The following is an 18516-nucleotide window of genomic DNA, read 5'->3' as shown; positions in this document are numbered from 1 at the left end:
CCCAGACCAGGGGTGCTGCTGCTTGACAAGGTTCTGACGTGGGCTCACACGTTTTTGTTTCGTTTCGACCCTTTTCCGGCCCACTATGGCGCACTCTGGACCTCGGGTGAGGATGCCAGGGTGTCTTGGGCCGGGAGGAGCTGAACCTTGGCACCCCACTGTGCCGGGAGGGAAATGAAGGTAGATAACATCAGCCTTACGAGGTACAACTGAACGGCGGAGCGTTTCTGTTGTTCCCACGGGATATTTCCGGGGTTGCTATTGTTTCCCCTATCAGCTAACGGCCAGTTAAACGCGATGGTTATCTCCTGGATACGCTGCTTGCTGACGCGGCGACTGGAATACTACCGAGCCCTTCCATCCGGCAGTAAGCAGGAACGTCAAGGCCGGCTCCGCTTCGTCAAACAACCAACAAGAGCTCGGGCTGCTATCCCGATGTCAGAGCGCCAGCCTAATAATAAACACCGTAGGGCCAGTTAGAGCAAAACGATGTGGGTTGTGGTGCCGCAAGCGCAGCGCACAGCCTCGAACCCAATGACCATGGCGCACACAACATTGCAGTGTCGCATGCTTATGCTTATGTTATATCACCAAGCGTATAGCGACATCTGTCGGTGAGTGATTACAGCCATATGAGGCGCTCACTCGTACGGTTTCTTCGTTTGTGCCTCCCCATCGCCCGCCTTTCCGTGCTGATGGTCTCTGGCGCATACACACCTACGCGGTACCTACCCGGCAAGGATGAGCAGGCATTCTCGGGTCATCGCGATGGATGTTTCTGGTACGCAGAAAGTCAATTGGGGAATTTGGGGCAGGAGCGCACTTTTTGCGCACTTCGGTTCGTTCCATGGCCAATCAGAGACTCGAGATTGGTAGCTGAAGAAACGACTATTGTGCCGAGGCGCAGTTAAGCAGGGGGCCCCTGCCCCATTGTCTCTAACGAATTTCCCCCTCTGCGGAATTGTTCATTTTTACCCCCCTCCAGCTGTCCATTCAATGTTCTGTCCCGTTGGCTTGGGCCTAGAAAACCCAATTGTTGCTGAATGCGTGCATCGGGTCTGCAAGTGTCAGTTTGAGCTCTCCTCGAAAAGGGAATGTCTCAGAAGCGGGAAAGTGATTCGGCCCCTACCCATGCTGTACCTCGTGGCGCAAGGTAAGGTCCCCATGCCATGTCGATATGCCGTCCATGTCGTGACACAAACACAATACCCTTTGTCAACTTAATATAGTCGGCGAATAAGGACCACATCTGGGGAAATACAGAACGGACAGCAACGGACGGGAATACCTACTGGCCAGGTACGAAAACTGGCGTAGAATCATGACCAAGCCGTCGACATGTCTTTCCCGCGCCTGCACACACACACACACACACACACACACGCAAGCCGATCTACCGCCACAACTGCTGCTTGCAGCAGTATACACCATTCTGTATCACAATGAAGACATCCGCGTTCCTAGGCAGACGTCGGGCCTATATCCATATTCCGACTAGTCTTGCCCGCGCCTGCATACCTTCTCTCTCTCTCTCTCTCTCTCTCTCTCTCTCTCTCTCTCCCCTTTACTCTCTCTTACCAGCAATAGACGTGATTTGAGCAAGTGCGACTCCGCTGCCAAAAGTACAGGGTGGCATGCAGCCCTTCGACCCGGCCCCCAGCTACCTAGCCAGGCCCGACATGGGTGTCTTGCAAGTGCTTACGGCCCAAGTATGTAACGCTTTTCCCTCGTCTTCTTCTTTTTTGGGGGCGTGGAGAACGCAAGTCGCACCGCTGGCCACTCAACGACGCTCCCCTACTTTGAGTTTTCAGCCCAGCCTCAGCGCCCGAGAAGTGAAAGCGGCTGCGCCCAGCTCCGAGATGGTCTAGCTTGCTCATGGTTCGCACGGGTTGCGGCACATGGGATTCCTCCGCCGTTGAACCCTCCTCATTCCCAAGAGTATACTGGCCCGCCCGCGTCTATTCGCCGATCACCACATATAGGGACTAAGGCTCATGTCAGATCGTATATGAGGCCATGAGTCCCCCCTCCACCCCGGTGTGCCTGGCATGATCCACTCCAAGACATCTACCATCCACTCGGGAATATATATTTGTTTATACGTCGCTCCTCTTTCACAGGCCGGTCGTTGCCCTGTGTACTACTGTCTTCTATCATATATATTACCTGTATAGACCATTACACGGTCCTATACTTTGCCTTTTACCAACGGGCACGTACCGCCAGAACACGTCTAGCTTAGGCAGACCTAGCTTCTCTTAGTTGCTTCGATTATAGTGTAGTACTGATACTACAAGATTGATACGACAGACTACTACAATGGCTCCCGGCGCCCTTGAGCGAGCGGAAACGGAGCCAATGCCGACCACCAATGGCACTGGTCATGGCAATGGCTACGCCGCCGCTGACACAAACGGCTCCAGGAAACGATTTGCCAACATCAATGGTACCAATGGCACCCGAACGGCGCAAGCCTCACCAGATTCCGCAGCTGCATCCCGCCCTAGCAGCTCGAGGAACGACAGCTCCACCACCAATGGACAAGAAGCAGGTAGCAGTGCCCGGAGGCGGCCATACGAGCCCCATCCTAGCCCGCGGGGCTCGCACCGCATCAAGTCCTTCGGCATCCACCAGGACGACGCCGGCGGCCCTTCGGGGGGGCGTACGCACGGATCCGATCCTGGGGCGACGAGCGTAAGAGCGCCTCATTCCCCCGTCTCTCGAGGCCCCTGGAACTCATGCGCAGCTCGTACGACTGCGTCGTTATCGGCTCCGGGTACGGCGGCGGCGTGGCCGCGTCGCGCATGGCCCGGACGGGCGAGTCCGTTTGCGTGCTGGAGCGGGGACGGGAGCACTGGCCGGGCGAGTACCCCAGCGACACCGACGACGCCCTCGGACAAGTTCACTACTCTGGGCAGTTCTCGCCCGGCTGGCTGCCCAAGAAGGTGGTCAATGGCGGCGACCCGACGGGCATGTACCACCTCATCTTCGGCAACGGTCAAAACGCCATGGTCGGCAATGGTGCGTTCGCAATATAACCCTCTCCAGAAACCTTTTCGATTCAGATGACTGACTTGTTCACAATATAGGGCTCGGTGGAACAAGTCTGATCAATGCAAATGTCTACCTTGAGGTTGATGACGAAACTCTGCAACAAGAGCAATGGCCAGAGGAGATAAGGAGTGATCCCAGTACCCTTGGTCCATGTGAGTACTGCCCTATGCTTCTCACAAGTCATTGACAACGCAGGGTTCTGCCTTCCCTGCCTTGCAACATTGATCCTTATGCTAATACTGTTCAATTTCTAGATTTCCAGATGGCCGAAGAAATGCTTGAGCCAAAGGAGTACCCTGCTGATTGGCCCGTACTTCCGAAACTCGAGCTTCTCAAGAAGCAGGCCGAACATCTCGGCATGAGTGACAAGTTTAGACGAGTCCGACAAACAACGCGCTTCCAGAATGGACCGAATCGAGCCGGTGTTGAGATGTCGCCTTCGGCACTGACTGGCCAAGACGCCACGGGTCTGAACGACGGGTCTAAGAACACGACTCTAGTCACCTACGTCGCCGATGCCTGGAATTGGGGCGCCGAGATCTTTTGCGAGTCTGAGGTGCGATATATCGCCAAAGCCCCCTGAACGAGAAGGCTACATCATCTACTTTGCTTGGCATGGGCGCAACAGGGGTCACTTCAAGGCCAACCTCCATGGTGATCTCATGTGGGTGCATGCCAAAAGGGCAGTCTTCCTTGGTGCTGGCGCCATCGGTTCGACCGAGATCCTGCTCAGAAGCCGACAGATGGGTCTCGACATGAGTGACCAGATTGGCCAGAACATGAGCGGCAACGGTGATATCTTAGCCTTCGGGTAAGTAGCCTCATTGATAGGCAAGGGTTCTTTTTGCTGATGTGATTTAGATATAATACGGACCATGAGGTCAATGGCATCGGACGGTCCTTCCCGTCGCCATATCACCCTGTCGGTCCATGCATCACCGGCATCATCGACAACCGGCATGGACATAAGAACCCCCTGGATGGATATGTAATTGAGGAGGGCGCCGTGCCCAAAGCACTTTCCCCTTTCTTACAGGCAATGCTGGAACTGCTCCCGGGAAGCATCCGCGCAAGCGACCAATCACTCATCGATCGTGTACGGGGAAATCTTGCTCGCGTCGGAAGTCTCTTCTTGGGACCATACTTTCGCCAGGGCGCTATCGAGAGGACACAGACCTACCTTGTCATGTCGCACGATAGCAACCAAGCGGTGCTGACTCTCAAAGATGACAAGCCAGTACTCGAGTTCCTTGGCGTCGGCCGCAGCGACCACGTCAAGCAGCTAAACGAGGTTTTGGCGAAGGCAACGAGAGCCGCGGGAGGCACCTTCGTCCACAATCCCTTCTATGCCCTGATGGGACAACAGGAGTTGACCGTACACCCTATCGGTGGCGCATGTATGGCTTCAGATGGAACAGGTAGGACTGGTGTCGTCAATCACCGCGGTCAAATATTTACTGGACAAGGCAAAGAAACTTACGAGGGTCTTATTGTCACCGATGCCGCCGTTATTCCCACTGCCCTCGGCGCCAACCCCTTCGCCACCATCACTGCTCTTGCCGAACGGTCAGTAGACCTCTACGCCAAGAGCAGAAAGCTGATGGTCGATACCCGTAGGAACGGCATCCTCGACTTGTTCGGCTCTCCGCGCTTTGCGGGCGACCACCTGCGGACAAATGAGACGGACTCTGACGATGAGGATGCCAGCATTTCGTCGGCCAGAACAGTCATTAAAACTGCTGAGCGCCTCAACGACGCTGGCTTTGGCTTTACCGAGGTCATGTCGGGCTTCATTCATTACGACGACTGGAAGCAGGACGCTTCAGGGCTGGACACGTACGAACTTGCCGCCCGGATCGCAGAGTCGCGCTGCGAGTCAGCACGATTCTTCCTAAGCGTGCAGTCCTTCAATACCAGGTCCATCGTCAACGACCCGGACCACCGCGCCATGCTGACGGGCACGTTTTCGTGCCCGACCATCCCGGGCAGTCCTTTCATGGTCCAGCGTGGTGGTTTCAACCTCTTCAAACAATTCCTTGACGCCCCGGGTACCAGGAATATGGTGTACAACTTTGACATGCGTGGAGTCGATGGCACGGTTCTTCACTTCCGTGGATACAAGGTTGTGAACTCTTCTGTGGCCCTCTCACCTGTGCAGTTTTGGAAAGCCACCAGTACGCTATACGTGACCATCACCCGGCCCTATTCCGACGACGAGTCTGAGTACGAGGAAGGGCCAGACGATACCAACAACCGAGGCGCAATCGTCGCGAAGGGAATCATGCGGATCCAGCCTGCCGACTTCGCAAGTCAAATCTTGACTATGACGCCGACCGGCAGTGGCCTCTGGCGCAAGGCCATCAGTGCGACGAGTTTCTTAACATACTTTACACGCAAGTCCATGTCACTCTTCCTGGCACCCTTAACGCCACTGCAGTACCCGACCCAGAGTTACCAGGGGTTCGTCAACGAGACTGTCCCCTCGGTAACGTACAAGATTGTCGCCGAAGACGGCGTCACCACCCGTATGCACATGTGGGAGCCGACGAACATCATCGGCGAGCCCAAGAACCTCTTCATGGTCCCCGGTGCCTCGGTTGACCACCAGATATACGCCCTACCTACTATCCGATACAATGCTGTCAACTACTTTACCCGAGCAGGCTATCGTGTCTTCATCCCCGTTCACCGGATCGGCGCCCTGATGGTGGCGCAGAACAACTGGACTACTTACGATGCCCGCTTGGACCTAAGGGCCTGTCTCGAGCAGATCCGAAAGGAGTACGGCACAGGCAAGGTCTACGCCATTGCTCACTGCATGGGAAGCGTGGCTTTGTCGGCAGGTCTGCTCGACGGCAGGATCCCGGCCTCGTGGCTCGCCGGCGTGACGTGCAGCCAGGTATTTATGAACCCCATGTGGAACTTCATGAACATGATCAAGATCATGGCGGCCCCCCTACCACTTGACCGGGTTTACAAGGCCATCGCGGGCAACTGGTTCTCGTGCAGCACGGGGCAGGACGACAGCTACATCCAGAAGGCGCTCAACGAGCTGCTGCGGCTTTGGCCCGACGAGCGCAAGGAGCTGTGCAACAACGCGTGCTGCCACCGGGTGACGTTCACGTACGGGCGGTGCTGGAACCATGAGAACCTCAACGAGGCGACACACCGGCAGATCGACCGGTTCTTCGGCGGCGTCAACATGACGCTGCTGCACCTGCTCATGAAGCAAGGGACCGAGGGCGGCGTCATGGCCAATGGCCCGCTGTTCGAGCGCCTCGACACGCCCGACAACATTCAGCGCCTGCGCGACCTGCCCTTCTACTTGTTCGTCGGCGGCGACAATGCCGTACTCTCGCCGACGGCCACGGAGCGCACGTACGAGGTTCTCTGCGACGCCTTTGGCACCCGCGACACGCGCGACGGCAAGGGCCTGCAGTACAAGCGTCGCGTCGTCCCCAACTATGGGCACCTCGACTGCTGGATGGGCCGCAACGCCTGGCGCGACGTCTACCCCTTCGTCCGCAAGGAGGTTGACGACGTCATGCGCGGCGAGGACTATGTCTTTGAGGAGCCGGATGACCAGTTCAAGAGGATGGTGGATGCGGGTATGATGCACTAGGGAAAGGTAGATTTATTTCCAGTTGTAAGCTATCGTGTTGTTGTTTGTTTTGCTCAGGCTTATTTTTGCTTTGGGTGTCCGGGGTCTGGCAGTATCTGGGTTGGAGTTGGCGGAGCTGGAAACTTGTTCGATACCCTCGGTTTTTGAAAAACTATCATTTCTGCCTATATATATCTCTTCCTTGGTATAGATGTTCGGGGGAGGTAGCTGTGTAGATCTATCTAACACCATCCATGGTTTCATGCTTTTGCTGTTTCGTGGAGTGCCCGCAAGTTGGTAAGGAGCCCCTTGATCAATTGCAGGGAACGGGTAGGTAAGATGTATGCCAAGGAAGACACAAACAAAACCCCTGTGTTACCCCAACTTTCGGTTACCGCCCAGCCCGATTCGGTTCTGGACCTCGGGACGGGTCAAATACACCAAATAGGACGATAGGCACTTGTAACTCCTGAGCAATAATGCAGTTCGCAACAGCCACACAGCAACGTCAACCCCAAAAACTCCAAAGCAAAAATGTACGAACATGATACTGAGGCCCCTGATGTTCATTATTTCAAATCCATTCCCTGGTGTGCCCAGCATATGCGGGGATCGAATCTAGTAGTGCGCCCGCCATCGTGCCGGACCATCCAGCCGTCGGGCGAGAACCTCTTGTTCGGACGCACCCTCAACACGGCGGGGACCATTTCGGCGTTGCTGGAGATCTTCAGCAACAAAAGGGCTGGTGGCGATGGCGCCGCCGCTTCCGCTTCCGCTACTCCCCACAACAAAGACGACGGCAGCAGCCTCATAGGCGAAGCGAAATGGCTCCTGGCCCTCGGCCAAGACGTCAACGGCTACCCGGGCATGCTGCACGGCGGCGTCGTGGCCGCCATCCTGGACGAGCTCATCGGCGGCATGGTGCCCATCAACCGCGAGCGCGGCCTCATCCCCGCCGGCAGCTACTTCACCGCGTACCTCCACACGCAGTACCGGCGGCCCGTGCCGACGACGTCGGGGGCGCTGCTGGGGCGCGCCCGGTTCGTCAAGGTCGACCTCGCGCGGGGCAAGGTCTTCGCGGAGGCTACGCTCGAGGACGGCGAGGGGACGGTGCTGGCTAGCGCCGAGGCGCTGTTTGTGCGGGCGCGGGGCGCGAAGCTTTAATCGGGGGTGGATATGGTTGGGCGGTTCGTCGGGGGGTTGGAGGGGTTTGGGATAGAAGGAGAGCGAGTGCTAAGAATAGGAAGATGTGGTGTGAGCTAGACGTGGCCTTTATTGAGCGGCCCATTTCGCCCCAAGATGAAGTAAGGCATTTCTATGATGTGCGAGGGGCCGACACTGAGTGCCCCTATTCTGAACTAGCCGGTCTTGAAAAAAGTGTCTTATATCACTAAATTACTTGCAGGGTTCGGCTGTTCTTACTCTCCAGTGTTGTTTGATTCATGTATGTAGGTATGGCATTAGGTATATACGACTCCTCGTGCCTCCACCGCCCAAGTTATGACTTCTTAGCTGGCCACGGCTGCGCCGTAACCCGCAAACCTGCTGATATCCTCCTTCAGGATCTCGGGCAGCTCGTCTTGCACGAAGCTGTGCTGCCACGATTTCTCGACCGGTTTCCAGCCCAGGCCACGGAGTCGCTCGGCGCGGCTGCGGCTGTTGAGGCCCATGACGGCCTCGGTGAAGTCGGGGCCGAAGATGTCGCCGTACAGCTTGGGGTCGATCTGGCGCGGCGCGGGGTCCGAGATCTTGCCCTGCTCGTAGAGGGTGCGTCCGATGAGGGCCGCGATCTCCTTCCAGCTCACCTCGTACTCGCCCGTGCACTCGCAGAAGTAGTAGGGGTTCTCCAGCAGCTCGGGCGAGTCGGCCGGCGTGCTCTCGAGCTGGTGCAGGATCATGCGGTAGCCCCGGGCCAGGTCCTTGACGTGGATCTGGCTCCAGACCGAGTCGCCCTCGCCCACGTAGCCGGCGAAGCCGTGCTTCAGGGCGAAGCGCGTCAGCGTCGGGATCTGGATCGAGAGACGCCCGTGCTTGTCGTTGTAGCCGTAGATCAGGGGAGGCATCACGATGGCGATCTTGGCCTTGGCGCCCAGTTTCTTCTGCACGGCCAGGATGCCCAGGTCGATCTGGCGGTGCGGGGCGTTGTCGGGCAGCGAGTTGATCTCCTCGGCCTTGCTGTCGTGGTAGACCTTGGACGACTTCTTGCCCCGGGCCTCGGCGTCGCCGATGACGGACGTGCCCGAGGTGTGGATGTAGATGGTGCTCTTCCCCTCGTCGGCACGCCGCTGGACGCCATCGAGGACGGCTTCGGCGCTGGCCGCGTGGTCTGCGGAGGCGATGTGCAGAACGATGTCGTGCTTGGTGACCTCGTCGCTGATGAGCTGCTTGTCGTTCAGATCGCCCAGGACGACGTTCTTGGCGCCCGTGGCGGTCAGCTTGTCACCGTGCTCCTTGCTTCTCGTGAAGGCCGTCACGTTGTACTGGTCCTTGGCCAGCAGCTCCAGCACGTTCCAGCCGATGAATCCAGGTCCGATGAGCAGGACGCTCTTTCCGGTGTGGGCTCCGACAGTAGCCATGGCGATGGTGATGGTGATGGTGATGGTGATGGTGTAGATGGCCAGATGGACGAGTTCCTCGGAACGAAGATGGTGGTTATGTTTTCACCTCGAGGCTCTGCTCGTGGGAGATGCGGAGGCGAAGTTATTTATTATTCGTGGTACAAGTCACAGCTTGTCACAGCTTGTCTCAGCTTAGCTTTTTGTTCCCCGCCTCGGGTCCGAGACGCGCGAATGACGTCGCCGGGTTATTCGACTAGAACACAGTGCTCTATTGATCTGTGACGTTTCCCCAAGCGCCGCCCACTCTGCTTGCGCAGGACGAAAGGCAAAAACCAGGATGATGCTGAGAAGATGGACCTTTTTCGGTGTTGTCGTCTGCTAAGTGGAGTTGCGCCTATGCAATGCCGATCCACAGGATGCCGCCATGATCCGAGGTCTTTCCTATCGGTCACCGACCGACTGCCCTTGCTTCGCGTGGAAGCTTACTAATGATTTATAGTGAGTGCTGCTATGTTGGCCATGTTTTAGCCAAGAAAGGGGTCGCCAACATCGTGATATGCTGCACTGTCTCGCGCGTTGTTACTGAAGTTCATACCTAGACAACACGGGCGGGTCCAGGAGCTGACCATGACTTCTGTGGCATGGAATGGGAGCTTCGCTTTCTAGAATTGTGGTCTTGCAGGCATATTCTTTGTACGTTCATGCCGGTATGTTGAATTGGATATACACTAATAAACCGGCATCATCGGAAATTCGTTTATGTACCTAGGTAATATACAAACAAAGCTTGGCCGCGTTTGCTCACCAATCACTTATGAACCAGCCTAGTAAATACCTCAACATATACTAGCAACATCGACTCCTTGAGAAAACCACTCATGGATGAGTGAAATTGGCCCTGCAAAATGTACGGTAAGTTCTGGTGGCTTCACCCACACAAGATGTATATTCTCCACCATATTCGCATCAAACTGCCTCTCGGCAACAAGCCAAAGGCCATCGTCACCCAAGATAGCGCCCTGAGTGGGCGGTCATCTGTAGCCCTTCACAGCTGGCGGATGTTTGAGTTCTCGGGCTCCCCATACAGATCACGAGCATTCCACTGGCCTGTCGGGGAAGCAAAAGAGGCCCAAACCAAGAGAATAAAATCCGCTGGAGTGAAAAGTGAAATTTAGGAGACCGCCGTCATTAACCTCTTATGTTTGACGTCTGCCGCCAGTATCTTGCTTCCAGGGTTGCGGCCATTTGAAATATCCCCCTTTTCCGCCTGAAAACAGCCTGCACCAAGAAAAGCCGCACTTGACGCAACACGCACCGCAATGGACAACCCCAGGAAGAGCTACGAGAGCAAACTGACTGCGGCTTTGCACCTCTCGCAAAGGCTGCTGACAGCTCCCATTCCAAGCACCAACTGCCGACTCGAGGAGGTGGCACGCATCACCACCAGACGTGCCAAAGAGGCTCTTCGACAACTCAGCGGAGGAGACCATGTTACCTCTTCGGCCGATTTTGCAACGGCATGGAAAGAGTTCACAGACGCCGAATCCGCAATGGACCACTGGCATGCCCGATCCCAACGGTACGCGAAAGCCATTCGCGACTTGAAAGTCATGTACACCCATTACTTGTCCCTGAAGTACGAATACCGCTCCTACGAAGAGTTCCGGAACCACCAGGTGAAGTGCAAGAACGAGCTGGGCCGGCCCCCCTCCCCCGGGCCCGCACCCACCGAGACAAAAATAGATGTCATCGGGGCATTGGCGGGGAACCTAGACGCCTACCTGCTGCTGGGCAAGAAACTGTGGCAGGGAGTATTCGCCGCCTTGCAAATGGAGCTCCATCGGCTCCATCAATGGGAGCGAGAGCTACACGGCCTGCCCAAAAGCAAGGCGCCGCTAACTCCCAACTTTAGCTGGCTCATGGGCATCTTGGAATTGTTCGTGGAAAACGACATAAGAAGGGCCATGGCTGCGATTTCCTTCGCCGTGGCGGATCGGCCTGACCCCTTCAAGGCAATGAGCTTTTGGCATGTCAGGCTCGTCAACCGGAGTCAAGAACGCCTTGCCCTAAACGAAGTTGACGGTGACCTTGGTTCGCTCGCCGCCTGGGTCCCCAACGAGTACAACACGGAGCTTCTGGAAAGAGCCATTGTATCCTACAGATTCAAGGTGCTGGATTACATGTCAAAGGCCCGCAAAGTGCAAGATGGGGTCCAACTCCAGTAATCGGCGACAGGACAGATGCATCAGCGCAGCCCGGGTATCGATAGTCTTCTTCAGGTACAATTCAATAGTGCATACGTGGGTGGGAGAAGAGAGTCTGCGATTCGCTAGCTGGCCCATCGGGGCAGATGGAATTTGACATTCTCGTACACGAGGAAGGTGACCCAGGTTGCCGGCAGAACGCGTATAACGCCCGGGACGATGCCGCGATAGAAGCCTCGTAGACCTTCTTCTGTCCAAGTCCGCTTCACCACGCCCATGATCCCTCGTCCGTATTTTTGATCCGCGTCGTATGTCTGAAGTCGGCTCCTGATGGCTTGGTATGGGTACGTCACCGCCCCGGCAATGAGCTTCGATGCGCTGGACAACACAACAGTGGCTTCATTGCTTAACCTGGCGGGCGCCATATCGTCCAGTCGCTGCTGCTGCTGCTGTTGCTGCCGCCGCGCAAAGTATATCCGCTTGGTCGAGTCGTACACGGCGAACTGCACCGCGCCGTGCGTGACCCCAAGAAGACTGATGCCTAGTCCGCGGTAGAAGCCTCGGAGCCCCTCTTCCTTCCATAGCTGCGCCGCGCCCTTGAGCATGCTGGGGTACGCCCCGGCCGCACCGCGATCGGACGCCAGCATGCGGACCTTCAGGACCCAGATGGGGTTCGTCAGGATCTGGACGCCCACGCCCGCGAGGCCCGACGAGACAAAATAGTCCGACGCCGTCAGATTGGCCCTGTTGATGCCTATGCTGCCGCCGCCGCTACCGTTGCTTGCAACCTCGCCAGCCGTCGTCGACTTCATATACCCAATAGCGCGCTCGATGCGGGCCTTGAAGAAGAAGAATGAGGCCCAGCTCGAGGCATTGCCCAGGAGGTTGGGCGTCAGGCCGCGGTACAGGGCCCTCACCGGCTGCGGGGTGCTGGCCAGGTCCCGGATGAGCGACATGGTGGTCAAGCTTGACGAGGTGGGCGCGCTGCTGCGGTGAAGCTGCATGCGAGTCTTGACGATGTCGAGCGGGTGGACGACAAGAGTGGCTATCGAGCCCGCCGAGAGGCCGGCCACGGTCTCGACGAGGGCGGGGGAGAGACCCGCATGGTTTTCAGTCATCGAGGGTGACCTTGGAGATAGTAATGTTACATTTCAGATGTTTTGAACCAGGAGGAAAAGCACCGGCGCAAAACGTAGTTTGGGGCGCCAAACGGCATTAGAGAAATGAAGCACTTGGAAATTTGATCCGCTAAGCAGTTCTTATCGCCGATAAGTTTATGTCGTCATGAAAAGGCATTTGGAAATCGTCCTCGCAAAAGCGCCGTTGGATGTAAAAGGGGCGCAGGTGGAAATAGTGGGAGAATTCAGTGAAGTATCAGGTATAGATAGTTATTACCATTTATTCAATTTTCCAGCCTGTGTCGGGATCTATACATACATACATACATATGTATATCGGCTTACTTTGGCTTGGCTCACCCAGTCAGTCCTTACGATTGCCGATAGAGCCAGCAGCATTGTCAAAGTAGGCATTCATTCAGGTTCAGGCTATCAGCAGTGGTATCGGAATTTCATTAGTTTGAGTGTAGTGTACATATTGCCACTCCGTGGTGACGCATCGCGACGGCTTGTGATGCCGTGGTCGTTCATGGCCATCGCATCTTATGTCTATTGGGCCCCGCGGCGAAGAATGCCTGGACCCGCCCAATCCATCATGCATATGCTGCGTGCAATGTATTTATACAAGGGTCGTCATCGTTTGGCGCCGTAGCTATTCGTACCTAGGAGAGAGGAGAGAGGAGGCTGTCCAGGTCAGTGAGAGGAGCGCATGCAGTAGGTTGGCTCGACAATGACGTACCGGATGATGCTGGGGCGAGGGTCGCTTCGGGTGTATCCTGGGAAAGCGGTTAGAGTCCGTAGAGGAATTGCGAGACAGCGCTGTTGCGCAGTGTTTGAAGAAGGCATACCGAGGTAGAGGATCAGAGGGATGTAACCGCTGCGCAATTCGTTAGCATCTGCTATGTTCGTTGACTTGCGCCGGTTGGCATAAGGAAAACCTACTAGTGCATGGCGACACGGCTGAGCTCGATGATCCTTCCGACGCGCTCCTGCATAGGTTGTTAGAAAAGGCGCGATTCGTAGTATAGCGGCGATGTGGTGGCCGAACCTTTGATTCTTCTGAGAGGGCGAACATTTTGGCAGGCACTGGAATAGACAGCGTCGTCGGGGTACGGCAGTAGCTGCAAGGGGCAATTAGCAACCGGGCTGGCCAGCCTCGGAAGAGTGTGCGAGTTCGAGTACATACATACACTAAGTGTGCTGAGTCTTTCCAAGGGTGCGCCGGGTGTGTTCGCGATGTTCCGACTGTACAGGTTGGTGAACGAGCTTCCTAAAATTTCCAACCGTGGAGTTGCACCCGCAATTGCAACTGCAATTGCGTAGCGCAACCTGCCAGGCCTGCTCGCCTTATGTAATGCAACCCCACCCACCCAATTAAGTTGTTGCCCAGTCTGTCTCCCACTGGGCCCCGGAAAAACATTTTCGCTTCGTAAGCTTTGAGCCGCGTCCAGGCGCGATTCCAGCTTCCGATCACCATTGGTATCCGTCCGTAAGTATCCAAGAGAACTTTTGGTGTGTGACGACATTGTTCTTGTTCATCCTGCATCCTTCTAGTCGAGATGTCGGGGCAAAAGCATTGGTAAGTCGGTCAGAGCTTTCCCTTCCATCATGTACTACTCAACTAATCCCCATAACCACAGGGAGCAAGACAAAGAGGCGACCGTCTACGTCGGCAACATCGATGAACGCGCAAACGATGCCCTCGTCTGGGAGCTCATGGTCCAGGCCGGGCCGGTAGTCAACGTCCATCTTCCGAAAGATCGTGTCACGCAGTCTCACCAAGGATTTGGCTTTGTGGAATTCAATGGAGAGGTCGACGCCGACTACGCCGCCAAGATTATGAATGGCATCCGACTTTACGGCAAGCCCCTGCGCGTCAACAAGGCCTCCGCCGACAAACAGAAACCCCTCGAGATTGGCGCTGAGCTCTTCATCGGAAACTTGGATCCTATGGTCGACGAGAAGATCCTCTACGACACCTTCAGTCGCTTCGGCACCCTGATAGCACCCCCCAAGGTGGCCCGAGACGACAACGGCTTGAGCAAGGGATATGGCTTCGTCAGCTACAGCAGTTTCGATGCCAGTGACGACGCCATCAACAACATGAACGGGCAATACCTTATGAACAAGGACGTCAGTGTACAATATGCCTACAAGAAAGACGGCAAGGGAGAGCGGCATGGAGACGAAGCAGAGCGTATGCTTGCTGCCCAGGCGAAGAAGCACAATGTCACCGTCGAAAGCCAGCCCATGCCATCAGCGTTCCTCCAGACTCCAGGCCAAGCTATGCCGCCTGCTGCAGGTGCGCCACCACCAATGACCACTGGAGGATTTGATCCTTCGATGAATACCGCTGTCCCTCCTCCCAGGCCCATGGGGTTTGCACCGCCGGGAGGCCATCGCCCCCCTCCTCCAGCAGCTTTTGGCATGAACGGCGGACCGCCGCTACCAGGACCGCCCGGACGGCCAGCCGTCTTACCACCTGCTCCTTCTGGACTTCCAGCAAGGCCTCCGCCAGCTCAGGGCTTCGCGAGCCCGCAAAACTTCCATCCCGGCGGGTTTCAAGGGCCTCCGATGCCCATGCCGCCACCTGGGTTTGGGCCGCCACCTGGAAATCCTCCGGGCTTCGCTCCCCCTCCAGGCTACGGTCGTTGATAAACCGCAAGCAAGCTGATTATCACACAAGACGGGAAATCCACCATGGCTCGGGTACTTCATTCAGGTGCATTATCCCATTTCAGACCTAGCCCAAGTAGTATTGAGAGATACAGTAGTAGTCTCTTTAGGTTTTGGGCCAGTGGTGGGGAGTCTTACTACTACTACTAAATACCAGCACCAGGCATGGCTGGCCTCCGAAGTACGTTGTTGCAGGAAGGGTAACTGCTGGGTTGGGTTGGAAATCGTCAAGTGGACGAAAAACGAGGTAGGACGCACCAACGCGTGTTGCCTCAAACAGCGCTACTCGAGCCACCATCCGCGACGCTGCGGATTTACGGCAGCACCCACAGAGCGAGCAGATGCTGCGTAGTCGGCAGCGATATTCCGAGGGGGAAGGAACTGAGCCAAAACAGGCAAACACTGTTTGTGAGAGATCGTCTTCCATGACCTTTCCACTTCAACCTGTTGGCTAATATCAGTCTAATTACAGAGATACCCACTTGCAATTGAAGCATCAATATAACAACGCGTAAGCGGTCTGTCAAAACGTATACGATCCTCGCTCAGTACAACGGAAGACGGCATCGTTTCCTGTGCTGGATGATAATGGCATGCAGGATGTGGTTCGGTCTGGGCACAGGCCTGCAGCCTTCTTTGCATACTGCCCATGTGAGCTGAGTAGGTCCTGTCTGGGTCCTGATCAAGGAACATAGAGTGCGGTGAGGCTATGCTTTCGCCCCTCCCATCCTTGATGGGTGATTGCTTACGAGGATGCAATGACTATGGCGTGCATATTGCTGCCCAATCAGCCTTCTTGGTGTCGTATTGTTGATGTGATGAAGGAGTCACTTGATACGCTCCCCTGCAGGGCTTTTCTTGTGCCAAAAGCTTTGTTCGCTTTGGTGGACGTCATGGCCAATCCGGACTCACCGACTAAGGGGCGGAAGCAGCGCCTAGGGTAAATATGTATGTTGTTCTACCAGATAGTGACCCTGGCCAGGCAGTCTCCAGTCGATACACCCATTGCAGCATCGTTATTGTTATGATTTTTCACTCGCAAGAACAGGTAGCACAGGAACATGTAGCTAGCCCCTTGTCATGTCAATCTTGCGTATTCCTCGCGTCAACAGTTCATCACAACTTCTCTGTTACACAGCAGGGACAGAGAAGCGGCTACCCGGGCGCGTGTACGAGTGTTGTTTATTGGTTATGTAAGTGTGCTATTTATATGTACGTTGATCTTATGTGTCGACTGCTGCTGGTAGGGCATTTCCGTCTTTGGTCTCTGTGAGTCGACCAGCTCTACAACTGTCATCTGTCATGGCCTAAGGGGGAAGGCGTTTGTGACTACTTGTTTGCTTGCTGCCTACCTAGTATGTTACAACGTATGCAAGTCCGCGCTGCTAGCGGGCTATTGGGGTAATGGGTGACACATGCGCAACTTTACTTTGTTGGAAGCTAATGTCATAGGCGCAGAAAGAAAAAGAGGCTCAACGAGCTATTCTGTTTTGCTTGTTTGGTAGTATGTGCTTGCGCCTATGTGTTAGGTATATGGCGTATAGGTAGTTGTAGCTCTCGTTGGCAGCTAGATCAAGTATCAAATTGGGTGGTTTAATCCAGCTTGCAAGGGCGTCAAGTTTGCTATTGGCTATTCCTTACTGCTTTACTTCTTTCTGTCTGTCCTCCCTATACTGCTGCGGTTTCTGCTCCTGAGATCGTGGAACGAATGTCCGTTACATCTCATCGTGGGAGACCCATACTCTCGGGTCCGACGAAGTCCTCTAACTGGGCAGCGCAGGCATTAAGCGAGATGGCGTCAGATATTCAGGGCTGGGCTGAGCTTGTGGCGCGCATCTAGAAGGATTTATGATCGGCAGATGAGGAAAGCTGAAAAAGAAAAAAAAGGGGGCGCCTCTTCTTCCTGCCACCTATATTCATTCAAAGCGTTCCGCCGCAATCATTGCCTTGCAGTGTCCCCCAAGCCGCAGACGTGACTTGCGTGACGTGCACTGTTGTTGTGTGTGCGTATGCGTGTACGTTGTGTTAAGCAGGAGGTATAGTCACATACATATGCTCAGCGGATTTCAGGTTCTTGCAGTATAATCCAACTCTCATTATCCCCAATGCAGAGGACAAATGTGCCTGTCTGCCTGTCGTATGGGTACTGGACCTGCTTAGAGGGCAACTGGGATCGAATTGCATCGGAACAAGCCAGCCTACGGGAACCACTCCCTCCCTCCCCTGCACACAGGCTATCGGCCCCCTCCCAGAACCCCCTCCCCCTCCTGTGCTTGGCGGAAATCGCCGGGTCGGCCGCAACCGTGCCCCGTCCAGGGCTCTTTCTCAGGCCATGTAACCTGAAAGAGTTGCGCTGACAGGCTTTGGTGTCCAGTAAAAGGCATGCCTGCGTTGCTCGTCTCCGAGCCGATACAACGTGCCGGTGGAGGGGAGGAGGGAGGTTTGGAGCTTAGACCGTGTGATCTGTACATTTCTGGTAGAATTTCGAGTCGAGTGCATCCGGGTGTGAGAATGCCGCGACGCCGAGAAGGCCTAGTGGCCGGAACTCCAGTCTCCTGCAGGCAAGTCGTACATAGATGGCTATAGTAGCGAGAGTACAGCAACGCCGCAGATGTGCATCCCGAATAGCGACGATTCCTCAGTAATGATGGGTGTGGATCATGACGCAGGGTTGATTGTGCAGAGCGTGTGGTGTGCTGCGCACCTACAGTACATAAGGCGTAGTGAGTGATCATCAATCCCTTAGCCCAATCTAAGCTATACTTGAATCTGAAGTAGAGCAGATCCAAGCGTGCCACCGTTATCTGTACACATCTGTACAGTCCAGCAGTTTGGCAGCATCTTGGCTCCCGGCTGCTAACATGGCTGGGTAGAACCAGGGGGTCCGGAAAGAGCAGCCGCTTACTCGACAGCTACAATCTAAAAAGGCGGGCCCTGTTTTCCTTGTCAAATTGGATGGAATACGAAGTCTTGTCTTCTCTGCAGACTGCTCTGCATATCCTATTGCCTTAGGGGTGGGCATGCCCACCACCGTCGAATCCATGTTTCGAGGGGTAAGCAGGACCTGAAGCAGATCTTTGTGTGCGTAAGTCAACCATGTTGATCATCGTGTGGGTACAGTAAGTGCAGGAGTAGGTTCGGGATATACCAACCTGGGCCCGGCTGGGCAAGTTGGAGAGAGATGTTATGCCTGAACAGGACACTGCGCTCTGAGTATGGTATCAAGCGAATATCATGTGGGCTGTAGCGTCCCCTCGCTGCCCATCGACATTGCTTTGGGTAGACTTTGCGAATGGATACGAGCT

General features: G+C 55.4%; 7 protein-coding genes across 7 annotated transcripts; 4 read left to right on the top strand and 3 right to left on the bottom strand.

The window, feature by feature from the left end:
* Positions 1-2319: 2319 nt before the first annotated feature.
* PG986_001014 (uncharacterized protein) lies at positions 2320-6676 on the top strand (the record flags this gene model as incomplete). Its single annotated transcript, XM_066837236.1, has 6 exons — positions 2320-2551; positions 2635-3021; positions 3090-3206; positions 3309-3610; positions 3696-3865; positions 3916-6676. 6 exons carry the CDS (start codon positions 2320-2322, stop codon positions 6674-6676), a joined length of 3969 nt encoding a protein of 1322 aa, XP_066706129.1.
* Positions 6677-7189: 513 nt separating this feature from the next.
* Positions 7190-7819, top strand: PG986_001013 (uncharacterized protein; the record flags this gene model as incomplete). Its single annotated transcript, XM_066837235.1, has 1 exon — positions 7190-7819. One exon carries the CDS (start codon positions 7190-7192, stop codon positions 7817-7819), a length of 630 nt encoding a protein of 209 aa, XP_066706128.1.
* A 344-nt stretch (positions 7820-8163) lies between these two features.
* On the bottom strand, positions 8164-9231 carry PG986_001012 (uncharacterized protein; the record flags this gene model as incomplete). Its single annotated transcript, XM_066837234.1, has 1 exon — positions 8164-9231. One exon carries the CDS (start codon positions 9229-9231, stop codon positions 8164-8166), a length of 1068 nt encoding a protein of 355 aa, XP_066706127.1.
* Positions 9232-10532: 1301 nt separating this feature from the next.
* On the top strand, positions 10533-11438 carry PG986_001011 (uncharacterized protein; the record flags this gene model as incomplete). Its single annotated transcript, XM_066837233.1, has 1 exon — positions 10533-11438. The coding sequence occupies one exon, from the start codon at positions 10533-10535 to the stop codon at positions 11436-11438; it is 906 nt and encodes a 301-aa protein (XP_066706126.1).
* Positions 11439-11542: 104 nt separating this feature from the next.
* On the bottom strand, positions 11543-12535 carry PG986_001010 (mitochondrial carrier; the record flags this gene model as incomplete). Its single annotated transcript, XM_066837232.1, has 1 exon — positions 11543-12535. One exon carries the CDS (start codon positions 12533-12535, stop codon positions 11543-11545), a length of 993 nt encoding a protein of 330 aa, XP_066706125.1.
* A 662-nt stretch (positions 12536-13197) lies between these two features.
* On the bottom strand, positions 13198-13610 carry PG986_001009 (uncharacterized protein; the record flags this gene model as incomplete). Its single annotated transcript, XM_066837231.1, has 4 exons — positions 13198-13219; positions 13275-13412; positions 13478-13524; positions 13584-13610. The coding sequence occupies 4 exons, from the start codon at positions 13608-13610 to the stop codon at positions 13198-13200; spliced, it is 234 nt and encodes a 77-aa protein (XP_066706124.1).
* A 484-nt stretch (positions 13611-14094) lies between these two features.
* On the top strand, positions 14095-15190 carry PG986_001008 (RNA-binding domain-containing protein; the record flags this gene model as incomplete). Its single annotated transcript, XM_066837230.1, has 2 exons — positions 14095-14114; positions 14176-15190. The coding sequence occupies 2 exons, from the start codon at positions 14095-14097 to the stop codon at positions 15188-15190; spliced, it is 1035 nt and encodes a 344-aa protein (XP_066706123.1).
* Positions 15191-18516: the final 3326 nt, after the last annotated feature.

The sequence above is a fragment of the Apiospora aurea genome (assembly GCF_038362705.1).
Source record: "Apiospora aurea strain CBS 24483 chromosome Unknown utg000001l_segment0_segment0, whole genome shotgun sequence".
Taxonomy (NCBI): Eukaryota; Fungi; Ascomycota; class Sordariomycetes; order Amphisphaeriales; family Apiosporaceae; genus Apiospora; species Apiospora aurea.
The sequence above is the reverse complement of the archived record's forward strand: the minus strand, read 5'-3'. Positions and strand labels throughout refer to the sequence as shown.